We start from the raw sequence: 19,227 nt of genomic DNA on the forward strand, positions 1-19,227 counted from the left end.
AAAAATCCGGTGGACTTCCTTTTTGTTGCAATGCGTTTAGTAATAGCAACTTGAAATTAAGTACTAAGAACAAAGAAGTGCTCAGAAATATTATAGATTGAGTGCCATCTCCTGTCGATCGTTTTAGACATCCCATCCGTAAAGCTTTATCTTCAATGACAGTTTGGACTGCTTAAAAATCCATGACCATGAGGTTATTATACTACTTTTAGAACTTCAATCCTCCTCAACTTGAATTCATTCAATAGAACTCTAGATTCATGACACACAAATTTCAAAAATACTGCTGTTGTTGGCTTAAATTTTGAACCCCATATGGTTGATGTTTAGGACTTACAAGAGGAAATTCTCGAAAGGTCAACATAGGGATATCTGAATCCATTTCTCTGGCACAATCCATTGACACCGGAATTCCAAAAGAATTCAATAAATCTTAAGTTTCCCCTGGCCATTCTGACACATGCAACTTTAAAGTCGATGACTGAAACTTCTTTATCAAAGTCTACCAGAATCTAATCAGTCGGAGGATAGATTTACCCAAGAATCCTCAGTTTTGAGACGTCAGAAAGCAAGCAGGCTGCGTACTTTTTCAACTCAACTTCAACAGAGCATTCGCAACCGATAATTATTCACACCACAAGCAAAACACAAATGCCCAAATCCATTCTTAGCGTCAAATCCAACATCACAATAAACAAGAACAGATGAAGAGGCATTTGAAACGATTCTTTCTTTACACTTCATAAACGTGTGGCTATTCTTACTTTGTATCGATGCACTTATTTGAATAAAACATGTCAATCTCTTGCTGTTTCTCTGTGCCTTAGAACCCACCACAAGACGTGACATGAATCGTGAAGTTGATTGACAGTTAGATTCATTCATAACCTAAGTCACTCCTGATATGAGGAATCGTTAATCCCATTTCTCTGCGTCTCCCTTGGCGTTATTCAAGAATTGTCTTTACGAGTTCACTATGATTCCTCCGTTTAAGTGCCTTGGAAATGAGATCAACTAGTGACAACCTAACAACCAATAAAGTGAAACAGACAAGAAACCCCAAAACAACCATCTAACGACCTCGGGATATTCCCAGCTCGGATCCAAGCCAACAGTTACTGGTCAAGTTTTTTCGCTTTGAATCAAGCAACCATCCCACCCGACAGACAAACCCACCAGCGGCCACTAGGCGGCGTAATGAATTCTGATTATGTTTTGTGAATTCTTAAATTACTCACCCGTTTAAAGAATGGTGAGAAAACCACATTTCCATACACCGGGCTGGCACCTGGCGGTGTGCCTTCTCAAGCCCCCCCTTGCCGTTGTCACTGGGGATTCGTCTCGCTTTCAGCGTCAAGTGCCAGCGCAAAACCTTTCGCCCCATCGGTGTAAGAGGGTCTCCGCCGTGTTTCGCATGAGCGATTTTACGCTTGTTCACTCTCTCCCTCTCTCTCTCTCTCTCTGTCTCCTCCAGTTCCGTCCATTCGCTATCGGTTCTGATAGCTTCTCCTGGGACCGAAACCCGGAGTCGAAACCCATCTTTTCATGACTTCATTAAGGGAACGGGCGGTGGTTCGCTGCAGCAGGGCAAGCCAAAGATGACACACTGATGGATTGGTGGTGGAAAGTGCATCAGAGATGGGGGTGTTCCGTGGCCGTGGAACCGAAACACAATACAAGGTCAGTGTACGATAGAAGCCATCCGTCAGAAGGGTCATAAATCGAGGCTATGTTTCTTTGGACAAGGGTGACCGGTAAGACCGCCGTCAAAGCCGAAAGTTTGACTTACAAAAAGGAAAATCAATTGAAAGAACGTTTTTTTTTTGGGAAAAGTGTTATGTTGTGTTAGTTATTCGATAAAATATACTTACCTACGAAAGCTCTAGGGCGATTGTACCCAGCATAAGGTCAACAGTTTTCCGCGCTATCGTCATCTCCCCTACCAGAACGGTGTCCCCATTCCATGACAGTGTGAACAGTAGCACGACAGCATTGCTAACAGTGTCACCGTACGACGGCACCATCACCCATAAAGCAGCACAACATAAAACAGCACCACATGGTGGTGTCCGGTCCCCGGGTCCCCCCTTATCCATGTGCGTTTTTGATTCATGCCGATACTCACCTGCCACCTGCAACATGCTTCATCACCACCACCGGAAGCTGACGTGACGAACGCGAGACGCGTAGCAATGGGCGGCCAGTCCACTCACACTCAGTCGCACCTGCTGATAGTACACTCTGTTTCGGATGGAAACAGTTTCAACTTTAACGGAGTTTTTTGTTTGTTGTTGTTGCGATTGCTCTACTCTACTGGAGTGGAGTCAAAGAGAACCACACACGTGCTTTTTGGATTGAGGAAATTTAATTTCTATTCACATTCTATTTACATCACAAAACACCAACTTACCAAATTTTGAATGCTGATCGTTTAAGTTCTTCCTTCTCGCTTCTGTACCATTCTCTCTCTCTCTATCTCTCTGTGCTAATCGTAGGGATTGTTTTTAATAAAATGTAGTTTCGAAAATGTATCTCGTGAAGTACTGCTGTTCCCCAAATTCCCCGCTCATCACATTTACCTTCAGTAAACCCCCCTGATAACCATACATCCTAGCTTCTAACTTCTAAAAAAAATGAACCACCTTGATTCTAGTGCGGATGTGAAATGAAAGTGAAGATGGAAAAACGACTCTCGCGAAAACCCCTCATGCATGGCACTGGCCTTATCATCGGCATCGGTTTTAGTACAGCAAATCCGAAGAATTCCCCGCTGCTCGGTGTCTCCCTATCAGTCGTGTATCTTCCCATGACAGGTGCAGGTAGCCGCACAGTTCCGCTGGCGTTCCAAACCCTCCGACGTGGCCGTATTGCACAGCCAGCCGGGCCACGTACGGTACAGATCGCGACAGTTCGCCCACAAGTCGGCGGTATTGCACGAGTTGGTGCAGAGTCTGTTGGAAATAAGGGAGCGATGCGGCATTTCTCATCTCGGTACTGGGTCCCCGTCAGTTACCATCCCAGCAGTGTGGTGCTTACCTTATTTTACGGGACAGGCAGTTTGGCTGGCAGGAACCACAGGGCCGTCCACGTTTGTACGGTATGCCCAATTTCTCCTCATGATTTCCGCTGCAAGAAGTTATCAAAACACGGTTAACACATGCAATTCGACCGTTCGTTACGGCGCACAAGTGCCCCACCGGGGCTACGGTTATTTTAACAAAACAATCAACATCTCGAAGCGTTTCAATCAGTTGCTTTCCAATTATTTTTCTATGCCGAAACGAAACTTTCGCTGCTCGAAGTGTGGAATTGAACCGTTCGATTCTATTAGACACGCCACGGTGGTAAGGTTTGTTTAAGATATTTTTTTCTAAACTCCTTCATCAAGATTGGGGTGTTCCCAAGCGTTGAAAGAAATCATTTAGACACCTTCGTAAAAGCTTAATCCATCCATCAACGTCACCATAAGCAATGACATGTCTCGTACAGTAAAGAGAGGAACTAGACGTTCCGGACGAAAGTGAAACCGTGCCACACATGGACAGATGGATGTGACTCAGGACGCACTGGCTCATACGCAAACTAGTGCAAGGACGCATGTCCAAAGTTGTTCCGAAATAGACACCCACTCGATCGCTCCTCGCTCTACTCCCCCAGCTCCGATCAATTCCCGCAAACGGAACACTCTCGCTTAATTAGTACATGCAAGCGCGATGAAGAATTTCACTACCATATACATAAAATCGCCCCAGATTCGCTTTCAAAATGCTGCGCACCACACACGATCGTCGTAATTTCTATCGTTCTTGCGATTCTTCCATTTCGCACCCAGCCTCTACTAGCACGCTATTCCCTCACCGGGGTACTCACATCGGACAGTAGTTGCAGACGTAGTTGTAGAACGGTTTCCCTCGCGGACCACCCTTCGGACACTTCGTCAACCCGCAGCCGACCTTGTGCGTGGCGGCCCACACCATCTGCGTGTAGTGGCCGACGATGTCGAGAACGTTTCTGCTCGAACCGTACGTAAAGTTTTGCCGCTCCAAAAACCACGTCCGCAACGCGAACATCCTATGCAGCCGGGTCAACAAATGGAAAAGAGGGAGGAATTGGTACAGAGAAAGATTACTTAACCCTACAAGGATGTGACGCACGCTGCCAAATAGCACGGATTAGCAAATGGTAAAGTTTGCTAGCAGCGAAATCGATCAACATCAAAACTCGACCCAAAGTTTGGCGCCGGATCGGTACGGTACGACTACTCAGGGGCGAGTCACGACTCAATGGGGATCGTTGTCTTGGAGGCCCACGCATCATGAAGAGCGTCCGCAGCGTGTCATCAACCTCAACCGTTGCGAATCATCATCGAGAAGGTCGTACCGTTGACAGATAGTTGCCAAGTCACTAGGTGTCGCACCCGAATGGTCACAATCCTTCCAACAGGCAGCTCACTTACCACGGGACGCGATGCGTCGACACGAAGATGTTCTGCCCGCAGGCACCAAAGTTGTCGATCCATCGTCCCTTCGGTGTATCGTGCGTCAAGACACGGCACTGATTTGCCCATTTCTGTGCCGAACGGGCCGCTCCATGGTGCCATTTCTGTGGGGGGAAACAAAAAAAATGCAAAATGTCCTCATTAAAGTAAGCTCTCTGAGAAACCGGAAACGAACCGATCGGGCAAGGTGGGACCGAGGAGTCCGTACGGGGACTATCCTAGATCGAACGCAATTCGATCGGAAGTTGCTGTCAATCGACGGTCGTAAATTCATCTAGTTTATGGTGACGGTGCGTTCTACAGTGGTCGCAGATTAAATAAACACTGCTTAATGAATGAGATCATCAGTTGATGAGTTTTATTACTTTACGCCTTGCTCCACCACGGCGTGTGTGTGTGTGTGTGTTGGCATGAAAGCCGCTTACCGGGTGAAGATATCGTGAACCGGGCACTCATTTGTATGCAAATCACTTATATCTCGCTTATCCCCTCAATCTTGTCCGTTTGGGTATAAAGCCTCTCAGTGTAGCCTGGACGAAGCAGAGAAAGAAGCGACCCGTAGCTTCTTCAACGGTTATTCGCACGAAAAGTAACACCTGGACACACGGTCAAACATCTCAATGAAGTAGGCCAGAGTCTACTGAGGACGTGGAGGACTACCTCAGTACCTGTTCCTCGAACCTGAAGCAACAAACCGATCTACAAACGAACCGATCGAATGATCGCCCAAACAAATTGCTAATAAATAATAAGTAACGGCAGGTATTTTGTCATCTCGATCACCGATCGCTGCACATTCTACGCTAACAAGCCCGTAAAAAGCGCCGCTACACAACTTTAAACCGATTTCCTGACTCTCGCCCAGTAGGGGGAGCCTGCTCGCCCATCGTCTGCCACTGCCCAAAACTGCACATGAGATCAAAGCAGCGAGGGCAGGAACTCGTTAGCCGGCTATTACAAGCGCACGTGAGACCATGGCCAATAAATCAGGCCGGTCCGAAATTGAATGGGCTGTCGGCTTATTTTGGCTACAGCGGCTGTCCACCAACGCGTGTGATTGCTTGGATTCACCGGATCGTCCGCGCACCACCCTCAAGTGGACCATCTGCATCCGTCGTCCCGTCGGTCGGGTGGATTGCAGTTTTCGGTTTCATCTTCCCAGCGCAGAAGGTGTGAAGCATTTATCTGTCCACCTCACATCGGCAAGCAAAGCCGGGCTTCCTTCCCGACGTCTCCCCCCCGCCCCCTGGGGAAACCAGTTCCCATCGTTGTTGATTGATCCCGCCTAATGCGATTATGGTGGGTGGGTTTGATGTGCGGTGCTCAGCCTGTGCTCAGCTAAAGCGTGCTCTGCAAGGTGTTTACTCCCAAACGGGATAACAATCGCCATTCGTTGCGGGCCGCGTGGTGGCAAAAAAATTAAGCAATCACAATAAATTTGCCAACCGCGAAAACGACGTACTTACGGGTAAATCGACACGAAGGCTGTTTGTTTGTTTTTTTTTTTGCAGAACCCGACCGTTCAGCCACATGGCAAACGATCGCGCGAATGGAGTTTGAACATTTGAATTGTGTCGCAGCATGAGGGATCAAAAATTCGAAAATCTGTTGTCACATACGGATTTGCATATTAATGTTTGCGTTATGATGCTCTCTGTTGCAAAGCGTAGTCCCGGACGAGAGGATCACCTTTTTGCTTCGTCCGATTTCCGTACGACACTTAGACGACGGCTAGGTTTGCATGTTAGGACAAAAATCGACAACCGCGCAGAGGCGGATGAGTTTTCGCCTGCCAATACGCAGCTCGATCTCGATCTTGTGCGACAGCTAAAGCTATACACATCTCGCCTTCCCGCGTCGGTCTAAATCATTTCTAATTTTGTATCGATACAAAACCCCGAATATGGTTCGGGACGCTTCCGTCCGGCTAGGCACTAAACGGGGGCTGTAGAAGATAAATTTCTCTCCTATTTAAATTAACTTCCAATATTTCATCGATCCGTGACATCTTGTCTTGCAAACGCAACTGCCTAGCTCGCGGGTAGACAACACACCAAGCAGAATGGCGTGTGCAGTCAAACACCGCCGTTTGATCGTGTACCGTGTGTCTCTCCTTAATCCCAGTTGCCTTTTCGAGGTTGGATGTGGCTCGTTTGTCACCTAACGACATGGTTAGGATTATTACAATACAATTTTCATAAACATAACCATTATGCCCTTTTGCTAACCGTCCACCGGCTGGGACACGATATCCTCCACCGTATTACCAAATATATCAACACGTCAAGCGTTACCTCTTCGATTCTATCAAATTAATATCCCTAATCCGCCGTCTCCTGCAGAGCACTCGTCCATAGATTCCCAGTGGCAGTGGTGGATTATGGTCCGACGATGGTCCGTATATCAGCCGCTAATGATCGTGTCGAGTACCTTTTTGCGAAGGTATAACGGCAAACTCGCAGCGTCATCCTAAACACGAAACGCAATTTTAGGGTGTCCCATATAGTAACATCATAATCGTTAAGTTGGCGCCACTTAAGTTAAGCGGCTTGCTTTAATAAATGTCTATTAGTAGTTTAAGACGTCTAGCAGCGGTAATGCCGCGGTAGCGCCCTCTCTGACTGCTATTAGTACATTGTTCTAAAGATCCTAGAAGTCTTCCGCTGGATGGCATCAATCTCCGGGGAAAACTATTTAGGTTAACCAAACACTGTTATAATGATTTAATGACTTCGTGCGAATGTTCTCAAATTCCACCGATCACTCAGGTAATCTGTTTTTCGCGAACACCCTTGCTTCTAACAACAGTTTATTAACCAACCGGATGATGGAATCGGTGGAATGCTCTAAACATTGTACAAGGAAATAAATTAACCACGCTGTGTAGAACCGCGTCCAATAATCGAGGTCAGTGTCTTGTCTTGTATTTTGTTTTCCCCTCATCTGATACCTTTTTCCATAACAGACACTTTGGTGACAAGAACGCTCGCACTCGCTTCTCACCATCGGTTTCCACCCTCGGTCACACCCTTTAAGCCGGTGCTGCCCAATAAGAGTTACTCACCATGTTTAGCATATTCGCGGCCGGTGGTATCACCTTGGTGCGGTACGAATCGTGCAGCATCACGATCCGTCGCTGAACTTTGCGCAATCGCGGCGAAATTGCCTTCGTCGGCACCTTGTCTCCATACAGTCTAGGCACTGTAGAGCGAACCCAGGGAAACCGCCAGTGGACCGGTTTGTGTGTGGATGATGTGGTGTTTTGTTGTTTATGAGTTTTCGTGTGTATGCGATGTTCAGATTCCATATTCCGTTTCGTCCATGCACAACCCCGCCCGCGGGTGGCCCGGCCGGCCGGCCGGCGTGAACGTGACAGTTGAAAGTGTGAATGAAGAAATTATTTCCCATCCACAACCCGATGTTCCGGTTACCAGGCGCAGATGGATGATGAGCATTTGTTTTGGTTTGTGTTTTAAGGGTAAGATTTTCGTCAGCGCGTTTTGCCAGCACATGACGATACGGTGGCCATCATCGTCGTCGGCAGCATCAATCGTTCGCCAAAGGCGTGTAGAGAGCACGCAGCGCATGAAAAGAAGTACCAAAAGAAAGGAGAAATAAATAAAATCGAATGGTTAAATGGAAATGAAACGATGTACAGGAACCGCACCAGACCAGTGTGGTGATGCACACGTGAATTAAATTTCAATATCTGTTACTGAACAAACATACTGCTTCCTCACAATCACAATACAACCAAAAGTCCACCAAAGGTGCTTTTGGACGGTGGAAGGGTGTGAAAAGTAAAACTGTTGTTCATCCATCATAGGCCTAATGGACATTATTAGCGAAAGAACGCAAGTCTCGCGAAAACGCCATAAATAGCGTTAAAGTGTGTGGAATAGGAAATGAGGCGTTAGGCACGATTCTGACTTCGAAAATGGAGTAACGCTTGAGCAGGAGTTGCTTTTAGTACATAGTTAGTTCGTTGGAAGTTGTTATTTTCTTGCTTGTTTTACCGCTAGTATATTGACTTATGGTGCTTTATTTCGATATTTTGATAATAGAAATATTCAATAGCTTCTAGGAGTTCTAGGAATCTAGAATAATGTATTGGCGAGCGCCATCTATGGGAAAATATATGTACTAAAAACTAAAAGAGACAAACAGTATTTTAGAACGAGTTATTCGACTATTTAGTTCAGACTAGAGTTACAAAACAAAGAATGAAGAATGACATCTCAAACAAATATTAAACTGTTAAATATGTTGTACTATACACTATGCCTATTAATACATATCCATATATGGCATAACTTAATTTAGAACAAACTTAAAGACATTAAATTCTAATCTAGTAGTCAATTTTTCGATCAATCCAGTAGAATTGCCTTACGCAAAACAGATACTGAATCATTATTTTTATCAAAGTAACTCCAAGCACACCAAGAACCTAAAGTTACACCGCAAACTCCCTAAAAGACTTGACCATACTAACCTCTATCATAACGCCAACCGTCGGATAGATCGAACCAAACAGCAAACAACAGCAACACGCACAGCAACAAACCACTGGCAGGACGCACCATTTTTGGCCACCGGACGATCATCGTCACCGCCGTGCCGTGCCGTAGTGGTAATAACCCACGGGAAGTTGATCTACTGATCTGAAACGATAACGGACAAGAAGTAAGAGAAAGAAAAAAAAACAATCTGCTACTAATGCGCGGATGCTGGAAGCGGAAACATTTTTGGCTGGCCAACTGAATGCGCGACAGACACCCATAGGGAAACGGTAATCGTGATCATGTTTGCGATTAACGCACCGATCTGTTCCACTTGCGTCAAGCTGACACACGATCAAGATCGCGGGTAGGTGACTACGGCAAAATGGGGTGTCGTTGTGAAGTTCTTTGCTTCAAGAACATTTCTTCCCCGTGTGACGTTCGTCCTGTTTTGTAGTTTGTCCAAATACTTCGCATCATTCTCGTGCTAACCAATTGCCCGCCCTTTTACGTACCCCAATCCCAACAGATTGGTTGTCGATCGGGCATGACTCTCCACAATGAGTGGCATGCACGAGAGCTACAACACAAACTCTACTGATCTGTGATTTACAGATCGCGCAGCTCTCACTTTAACAGTATATCGAAAGGATTGAAGATCGCAACACGATCACGAACCACTTGCGAAAACACAGATGGACGTGTGAGAAGAACAAACGCAACGGTTGGTCGCGTCCCGTGCCTGGTACTGGCCAATCTGTCATCTCGGGTCAGCAGCGGGCCGTGTTGTGTGTGGCGAAAAACTTTTGGCGGAACATCTACCGGTGATGGCCTTGTGGGAGTTGAATTATTGGCTCGATAGCGTTTCATCGTTCACACGCTTGCCGTACGCACGCGAACCATGCTCCGAACATGGTGCGCCGAACGAACGAACTACACCCGAGCAGCTCCTTCAGCGTGTTGCTGGCTGCCGGCAACGGTTCGGTTAGGTTGGAGGTTTTCATCACTAAGGTTAGAGCCAGTGTTTACGAGCATCAATGTTCATGTCGTTTGCGTTCCACCTCATTTCGCATATTTGCGATTTTGTTTGCCATCCATCCATCCATCCGCCCCGTTTCGCACAGTGGTTGGGGTTTTGATTTTTGCAATAAATTTTGCCATACGGCGCTCCTGGAGGTCAGAAGCATGTCACGGTGTTTCGTTCCGTGTTTCGCTTACCGGGCGGGAGATGATCTGTTGATAGTTCTAATTCATCGCACCGAAAATGTTGTTCCCCTTTTCGTCTTCCTATTTCTAGCGAATCGAGCGCATAAAATGCAAGATAACACATTCCAATCCATTAGTTAGCAACAAAAAAATATACTTGTGACTAATAATGTGTCGCTCGTGTTGGAGAAAACACTTCCACCGCAGAGCATTACAAATGTCCATTTACACAATAAGCCGATCAAATGATCACCGGTTTTAGCACAGCGTCTCAATCATCCTCTCTGTCAAAGCGTGGTACAATGCTAACAGATCGTAAAAGAGGCATTAAAATGCTATTAATACAAAGCCTGGAGGATTTGCTGCCCGTGCACAGAGCGATACGACACAAAAGGATACTGTTGCCGAACACTGGGTGGGATTTCGATCGCTCCTAGACGATTGTAAATCCTCCAATGTTGGTCCAATGATCAATGCATAAATTCACAGCACAAGATCGTTACGGTTTATACATATGCACACGTTACGGGTACGGGCACGGGCCCAATCTTGGAAGGCAATAAATTACTTTTACGACTAATTAAGATATATTCCCCATCATCATCATCAATCTGCAGCACACGAACGGAGGCGGCCAGAGGTGCTGGAATCCATTCCGGTCCACTTTCCGGCTGGATTACGCCTTGTTGCAGTACCGGAGTCACTAGTTCAAGCAAGGATGGAACATCAAAACACACACCCCAAACAAACATCCTTGACCTGAAACGATCACGCAGAAAACTAGACACACTCCAGGCGGCGTATCTTCAAGTCAAGTGCCTTTCCTGTTGCTGTCTGTTGCGCCCATCTGCGGTCAAACTGTGACCATAAATTTAAACCCCACTCACGCGTATTAATAATTAAGTCGTTAAATCTCGTTCGAATGCATTCGACTTTTTTTTGGGGGGGGGCATGCACATTATGGTTTTGCTTTGTGCTCGCTTTCACTCCTTCACTACAGACGTCGCATTATGGGAGCACGCGGAAGCAGCGAAACTGTCCGGCAAACGTGGGTACCTCAGTTGTACGAAAGAACCGCACCCCACCGGGTTCCGGGATGGCAAGCCAAATGGAAACGAGAAGGAAGCCGCCCGACACTGTTCTTGGGCGTTGAGTGATGCAGCAGATATAGTGGACGATGTCCAGTGACAGTGGTCAGTGTTTTCTGCCCGGTTCCTGCGGGGTCTCACGTACCACACACGTCGATGAGATGGGAATGATCGTGGACGCACACACGTTGTATCATTTGTTTCATTTTTATTTTTACGAAAACTTACCTTAATTGCTTAATTGGTTATAACCAAATCTGGCCCAATCTTATGATCACTTGAAATTTCCGTAATTCCCACCGCGTAAAGAATCTCAATATTCTCGCCCCTGTTCGAGTCACGTATTCACTTCACTGCTTCCAGGCCCACTCGAATCGATCGATCACCAATAAACATGTCATTTGACAACTTTTCACCTCGTACAACACTTTCGCCGCTCGGAACGGATCGTTATTCTGCCAAAATCACGCGTAATATTAACCACCCAATATGCTCCCACTGTACTAAACGATCAGATTACCAACCATCGACCACCCTCCGCCACACATCAAACACACACTCGAGCTCTCGATGCGCGGCTGCACGACTGTAACCCAATCGTGCTCGCACTGCTGCCCGGAGCTGCCCAGACGATCAGACGACACGTATACGTCCGGACCGGCTGCCGTCGAAGAGTGGACTGATTTAAATGTGAGAGATCGCGAAAAAAAATATCTCACCCGAATGTGTCACGATACGCCGCAGCAGAACGGCAATGTTCGAACCGACAAACGATGGCGAGATGCTCGGGCAGGAAGGTAAGACAACGCGCACCGTAACCAAATACACCACCGGGAAAGATTATGATTTTTCCCTTCCACCCACGGCGCGTGCCGCTCCGCTGTGGCGACACAGGTAGGTAAGGGTGGACGATGATGATAACTACCGGCAAACGCATGTCGACGCATGCTGGTGGGTAGTAGCGAATGTAGAGAAATAGCAACAATAGTGAAGCGAACAACAGAAGCTGTACGGCACACAGCGGCAACGGCGAGGGGTTGAAGCTCCGTTTTAGAACTAGCGGAGCAGGTTTAGTACAGTGGTGTGCATTGAAGTAAGTGCGGAACCAAAATAAACGCATTTTAACTGTACAGCGCTAGTTGTGTTACTTTGGACAGACTTAACTTATTCACTTCCGCTAGCTCAATAACTGAGCGAATTTAATCGTGATTTTGCGTTTCTTCCTCACTTTGAATAGTTCCATCCACCCAGTGCACACGCTTTACGGGTCTCTCACGATCCGCACGATGGCTAGAGTCGCGATCGTGATCGATCTTTTAAAACTGCGAATGCTCACCGACCGGGCCGAAAGTTTCAGGTGGGCGATCTTCAACGCGTTTAGAGCAGAAAAAAATGATGACGGTAGAAGGAACCATATTTCAGTGTGGTGTAATTCTTGGGGAATTGATATTTTCGTACTCTTTTATTGCTCTAAAGTGCGAATAGTGCGAGCAGTGATTTGAATGGAGCACAACGGATGACGATCGACACATGACCGTTCGATGCTTTGAACAATGGAATCGTGGCGATCAATTACAGTACTGTAGGAGAGTGTTTTTTTCTTTGAAACAGGCACAATATTGTGAGGAAATCGACAAAATTTTCGCGTTTGTGTAGCTTCTTTAACTGTTTATTTTTTATTTTGTTTTCGTTAGAACTGCCTGGTCGTATCGACTTATTTAACCTCGTAGCCTAGTAGTTCTTGCTACGGGGGATTGGTCCGGAAGGGATTTTGGTCCGGTCCGTTCGTGTGAAGACCGGCGCCGCTACCATCATGCCACCGGGCCGCCCCTTTAACTGAATATCAGTATTGAAATTTACATCTTCATAATCTATTATTGTACATTTATCTCCAATAATAATTAATTCCTTCACAATAGTCACTCTTCTACTTAATTTAATTATATTCAATTAAAACCTTTCTCTTCAACATCATTCTATAAACGACTCGTTAAAATAATCCCTTGCAGAAATTTCTTCCATTCAAATTTCTATCTTAAAGGTATACAAAGCATGTATTCCAGTTTTTATTAAAACCAAGCAAAAAATTATTTATAATTGGATAACTTACTGAAGTCATGACAAATAAATTTCAGCTACAGCTTTTATGCATAAGAGATAATGAAAAACTTGTTTTATAGCTGTCAACATGAAACTTTACATCAGTTCTAAATTTTCAAGAATTACATTTAAAGTTGAAACCTCTTTTGTACCAGGCACACGCATGCGATTTGAAACAAAAACATACAAATGGGGAATCCTGTCTATGCGCTACCATGGTAACTTACCTTGTTTACTATGCATCCAGCAGCACACCGGCACTCTTATCGACTTATTTCATCGATATCACCCCATCATCGTAGTCACCATTGCCTGACCGTCTTTGCTGGAATAAAACACACTGTGCGTGATAATATTTGTAAACACACGCTCCACCGCCGTAAATAATGTCCCTGTTGGGCGGTGAGAATGTTAAGCTGCTGCAAAAGCTGTTCAAGGCAAGCGATGAAGATTCCTCGTCCGATGAAGAACAACCTGTCCAAGACGTGCCACAGCTGGGTATGGAATTGGTGTCACAGCTTTTAGTGATGTTATAACCAAATGTTGTCTTCTTTTTCAGGTCCCGGAGATATTGGAGAACCAGCCACAGTGAAGCCGAAGAAGAAACCCTCCGCCGATCCGGCAGAACACGTGAAGCCTTGCTCCTATGCGCCGCTCGAAACACACGCCCATCCGGAAGCGGAACCGCAACCCCAAACGCTCGAGCAATGGGAAGCGCAACAATTGCAGCAAGATCGTGCCCTGTTTGACTCACGCAAGCAGCCCGAATATCGGATCTCCTACCGGCAAACGGTCGCCACCGAGGACATCTATCTGCAGATGAACTGTAAAACGCCAGCGACGGCCAGCTGCGAGAACATGATTGTGGAAGTGTTGCTTACCGGCGAGGACGACTCCGTCGGCATACATCAGATCGAGCTCGAGGTGAAGGATCAGCAGGTAATTGTGGGATCGCCGAAGTACCGGCTCGATCTTACCCTGCCGCACCGGATCAACCCGGACAAGGGTAATGCGGCCTGGCTGTCAGAGCAGAAAACGCTTCGCCTTACGTTGACGATGGTACGCGAGCTGGATTTCGTCAACTTTTAAGGTGCGGCCGATGTGAGAAAGATGAATAAAGTGGGAACAATTTATAGAAAAAACGGTGCAATATTTACCGCATATGAACACATTTTATCACATTTAATGGATTTTAATTGTGTGCTGAAGGTTTGGTGAATGGAAATATACTTTCCGTTCCTCAAGTTGCCTTTCATATGTGTTCAATAATTTAATTCTTTTATTGACGTTTGGGAAAGACTTTACTATTAAACGAGTATAGAATTACAACATTCGACCTGGAAATAAAAGCAATCCAAGACAAACTTCTCAACTCCCAGCAAGCTCTCTGTGAAGGCATTCTACCTGCAAAAGCAAAGGCGTAGAAAAGCTTTACTCCATGCAATCGCAATTGACTTTTACCCGCACATATATATAACTCAATTACATTATGCCATCAACAAAATGGTAAATGTGGCAACAGCGACAGCGTCCATTTGTTGTGACTGGTGCCTTTTACAAATCGTTCCCACTCGTTCGAAATGCACTACCTGCTGGCCGTAAACTGCCACTACTCCACGGGCACGCTCGATCTCGATCATTGTTTTCCGCCATTCTTTGTTGAAGAAGTGCATCTCCGACCAGAATGTCACACAAATGCGGCGAAGCAGCGAAGCAACGATAAATATCGATGCCTTTAACTGGCAAAAAGAAACGCGACTTAATTTGAGATGATGAATTATGGTCCATTAGCGTGTGACAGTATATTATGGGTTTGCAGATGCAGTAAAATAAGGTAAATCACTGTAAACATTTAAGTTGCTCTACAGAATGAAGAACAAAAATGGTCTCATTCTCCTGGTTCCACTCATTGAACAAACTTTCGACCTTCGTTTTTTTTGTTGTTGTTTTGCTAACTTGTTTAAATTATTTTATTAATAATTTTATATATAAATACACTGTTGTTTTTTTTTTTGTTTGTTTGTTTCAATAATAGACTAATTTTTATCGATTTATTACGGTTACGCATTTCCCAAGCGCGCTACACAAACTCGGGCTAATGTGGGTTTTTGAGTGTGTTTCTTCCTTCCGTATTTTCTTGATTTTCATTCGCAATTTTCTCTTTCATTTCCTTTTCCTGGCCCGAAAGCATTTTCTTTTTTTCTGGGGATTTTTGTATAATCTCCAGAACTCTGTTGTAATTTGCTTGTATCTTTTAGTTTGAACTATCCACAATCTCTCTCCCTGTTATCCTATACTAACGTGTTTACGTAAACGAACGTGTGTGTTTGTGTGTCTGGCTATTGTTTATTTTTCACATTCTTTTCTTTTTTTCTCTTATGCTCTTATATTAATGTGTTTGCTTACTTACATTTTCCAACCTTTTCCGGGCGGTTCATTTCCATTTCTTCGCGCACTGATCCATCTCAATCACATCACATTTAAAACCACCGCACGCACTTCTATTCGTTCGAAAAGTTTCCTTTTTCCTGTTCTCCTTCTAGCACAGTTCCGTTTCAACACACGCATCCTTTTTAAATCGTTCCATGCTAACTGGAGATTTGCAAATAGTTCTTAGAGGGGAGAAAAAGTTCTTATCCTTTTGTTGTAACTAAAAGAGACATTATACGTTCGCGCCTTGTGTGTGTATGATGTGTGGCTTGTTACATTACTCGTCTCGTCGATAAAGTTACTTATCGTTAAAGTCCTTTTTGTTTACCATTCCATTTTGCTACTCTACGTAGTTCATGTAATAGTTGTGTTTTTTCACCCACCGCTTCGAAACCGCTCTTGTCCACGAATTTCACTTATTACACCACATCTTAGTACAAGCCCTCTGACTCGGTCCGCACCCTACGCACACTACCAGTATATCGCGCTAAGCCGTCTGTCATTAAATCGATTTATGTACAAAGTGTCAAAAAACAGAAACAAAAAACGAAACGACGTTATATAAAACTATTTATCCGTACCGTAATTAGTTCACTTATCGATCACGCTGCTGCTGCTTCCTACTCTACCCTGCACTAGAAGGTTATCTTTCCCGTCTCGTTATCTCTTGATCAGGCTGTTCCCAAGTTATTGTAGGCGCACGATCTGTAGCTTCTGCATCTGCGTGCAAAACAGTCCTTACACTTGGAACAGTCCTTACACTTGGACTACACTAGTTTGGAATCTACAAAGTTTGGAGCGGCTACAATGCGAAGGAGAGAATTGGTGAGTCACAAACGGGGGTTCTTAAAGCGGAACGGAAACACAAAGTGCGCGCGGTACTTGCTTTGTAAGTATTAATTGATTTCATTGTTTTTGTGTTACTTATGTTTTCTGTTCATGTTGCAGCTTTGGGATTATAAATATTGTATTATCCTGCATCACGCGCTCCTGCATACGTGCTGCAACCGTCGTTCTTATTTACAAAGCCACGTTTTCTAGTTATCTATGTTTCCCTTCTTTAAAAACAAACAGTGGGTACATTCAGTCGGTAGTACTAGAAGAAATGGGGCACCGTGGCGCGGTGACCATAGCCAAGCGCGAAAGTCGGCGGAGCTTGATAGGGTAAATGACACGCTAGGTATAAACTTCTCAACACGTGCAGCAATAACCTTTTCTCTTAAGAGCATGGCAGATTTTCTGTTTTTTAGTAATGTTTCAAGAGCCAAAACTGTTTGCCAATAAAAAAACAAATAAAACAGTTTTAATCATGACAACAATGAAATACACGGCATAGTTGGTTCAGTGCTGGAGTTGAGTTTTGGCTCCTGATGTTTCTCATTGGCTACTGAAAGCTACCAGAGAATGTTAACATAACAATCGTAGTTTCGTCGTTTTGAACCACACGTCTCGGACGGTCAAAGCAAAACGGTCTCAGCTAGCTGACTCTAATCGTGACACCCTTATATTTTAGATGCGCTTTTGACGAAATCATTCACGGTAGAAGCTTTCTTCCGATAGCTACACAAACAAGAACACTGATGCCAAACCTTCCACTACTTCGTCAATCATCCCACCGCCAAACCGGGGAAGGTTCATTGAAGTCATATTGTTGTGATCGACGTTGCACGTTGCACACACTGTTACAAATTGCTTTCTTACTATATTTATATATATGTACACATGATGATACGTACTATGTAAAGCCTTAAAGATCGTTAAACTATCCCTAAGTGTTTTTTTTTTCATGTTGTCGGGCGCATCCCTCCAACCACGTGACGTCTGGATAAGATTTGTTGTTCTAAAATTTGAAATTTTCATTTAACTAAAACCCAAACCCCACTACACCTCAACGGTTCTGCGCTTCTTTTCCACCAACACGTGTATTGTGTTGTGGGTCGGCGTAGTGGGGCAGGGGGTGGTTTACGTTATACCTCTCTAATTAAAGATTTTTTTGTTTTTTTTTTCTTTTTTCTCTCGGTTTTTTCCTCTTTTAAACAGCTAACAGACTTTTCTTAGTTTTTCGTTTGCAATGTTTTGTTTTTCTTTCTTCTTTTCTTTTTTTCAAATTCGTTCAATCCCTCACAGGATGCTTCATACGTTAAACGGATCATAGCTTTAGAAGCTTTCATTAAAAAGTGGGCAAATATTCAGCAGACTCTTGCTATCTTCGGTTTTACATTTATTTCGTTTCCTTTCGTTGCCGCTCTGCTCGCCTTCACTCATTCAAATGTGTGGTGTGTTTTGTTTTATCCAAAATACCATTGTGTGCACTGGTTGGCTGTATGTTATCATGTCTTTCTATCATGTCTGTCACCCATCGCTGCTCATCTTACGGTCCCCCCCATTGCAAACGATGGATAATCAAATGTTTCAATACGCCTTGTAGCAACAATGGGAGCTTTGGAGAACATGCCTATCCATCACCGATAGCTGCTGTTGAGATACTATCGAACAAACGATACATGCTTTTCTTCAAGGACGAAAAGTTTTAGCTCTCGTTTAACTTATTTCTAAGTTACATAAAAAACGACAGCCTGTTCCCACAGTACACTAAGTAGCAAATGGCTTAATAACGAAATCGATCGTGGAAAAGATCTTGTCAGGACTGTGCCCGCCAGGACGTCTCGGATGGTCGGTAATGTTCACCATCCGGCTGTGAGCACTTTCAAATCAAAGAAAACATTTAGCAAAGATTGTTCAAAAAAACAATAGTAGTAATGTGAAAAGTTTGACCCAAGAATTAGATGATATACTAATATCGACAGATTGAACATTGGATAAATGACGGCCTGAGCTCAAATGACATTTGAGGCACATTTGCAGGACTGTATATATACTGTATCCAATTCAGTATATAAGTCACGTGTTTTAAAATGGTGTTGTCTCGAAAGCAAAACAATTTGCAAAAAAACTTCATGAACAGGAATTCCTGGAACAGGTGTTAGTACTTAATTAAAAGCCCGTCTTCAAAGCTCAAAATATGAATGAGAACCAAGCATTCCTTTACTTCTACACAGAACAGACTTGCAACAGGCAACACATGGCCTCAAAACCAATAGGAAACGCCTCCAACACGCTGACAGTGTTTTTGGTAGAGGCGTCTGTCTTCACACGACAGATCCGGGCGTGCGGCAATACATACAAACGTCGTTTAATTCACTATTTCTTACAAAGCTTATGCTATTCGCTAGAAAACGTTTACACTTGCCCAACCGCACACACAAAACACCAATGTGAATTTGAGTAAATAAAAACAAAAACATTAAAAACGTAAAACGAACATATAAAACGTCCTCTGCACATTTGCTCGACAGCAAAAGGTTAACGTACACTATTTTTTCGCAACTATTAGTGTGCAATA

The 19,227-nt window shown here is 44.5% G+C and overlaps 2 protein-coding genes across 2 annotated transcripts; one reads left to right on the plus strand and one right to left on the minus strand.

Moving 5' to 3' along the window:
* Positions 1-2,788: 2,788 nt before the first annotated feature.
* LOC128714507 (cysteine-rich venom protein-like) lies at positions 2,789-9,120 on the minus strand. The gene is made up of 6 exons (XM_053809382.1): positions 8,994-9,120; positions 7,563-7,699; positions 4,457-4,602; positions 3,871-4,071; positions 3,037-3,126; positions 2,789-2,951 (listed from the first exon to the last, which is right to left on the minus strand). The coding sequence occupies exons 1-6, from the start codon at positions 9,103-9,105 to the stop codon at positions 2,789-2,791; spliced, it is 849 nt and encodes a 282-aa protein (XP_053665357.1). The 5' UTR covers positions 9,106-9,120.
* A 4,660-nt stretch (positions 9,121-13,780) lies between these two features.
* LOC128714603 (dynein axonemal assembly factor 6) lies at positions 13,781-14,483 on the plus strand. The gene is made up of 2 exons (XM_053809475.1): positions 13,781-13,892; positions 13,954-14,483. Exons 1-2 carry the CDS (start codon positions 13,781-13,783, stop codon positions 14,481-14,483), a joined length of 642 nt encoding a protein of 213 aa, XP_053665450.1.
* The last annotated feature ends 4,744 nt before the right edge of the window (positions 14,484-19,227 follow it).

This window comes from Anopheles marshallii, chromosome 3 (genome assembly GCF_943734725.1).
Source record: "Anopheles marshallii chromosome 3, idAnoMarsDA_429_01, whole genome shotgun sequence".
NCBI lineage: Eukaryota > Metazoa > Arthropoda > Insecta > Diptera > Culicidae > Anopheles > Anopheles marshallii.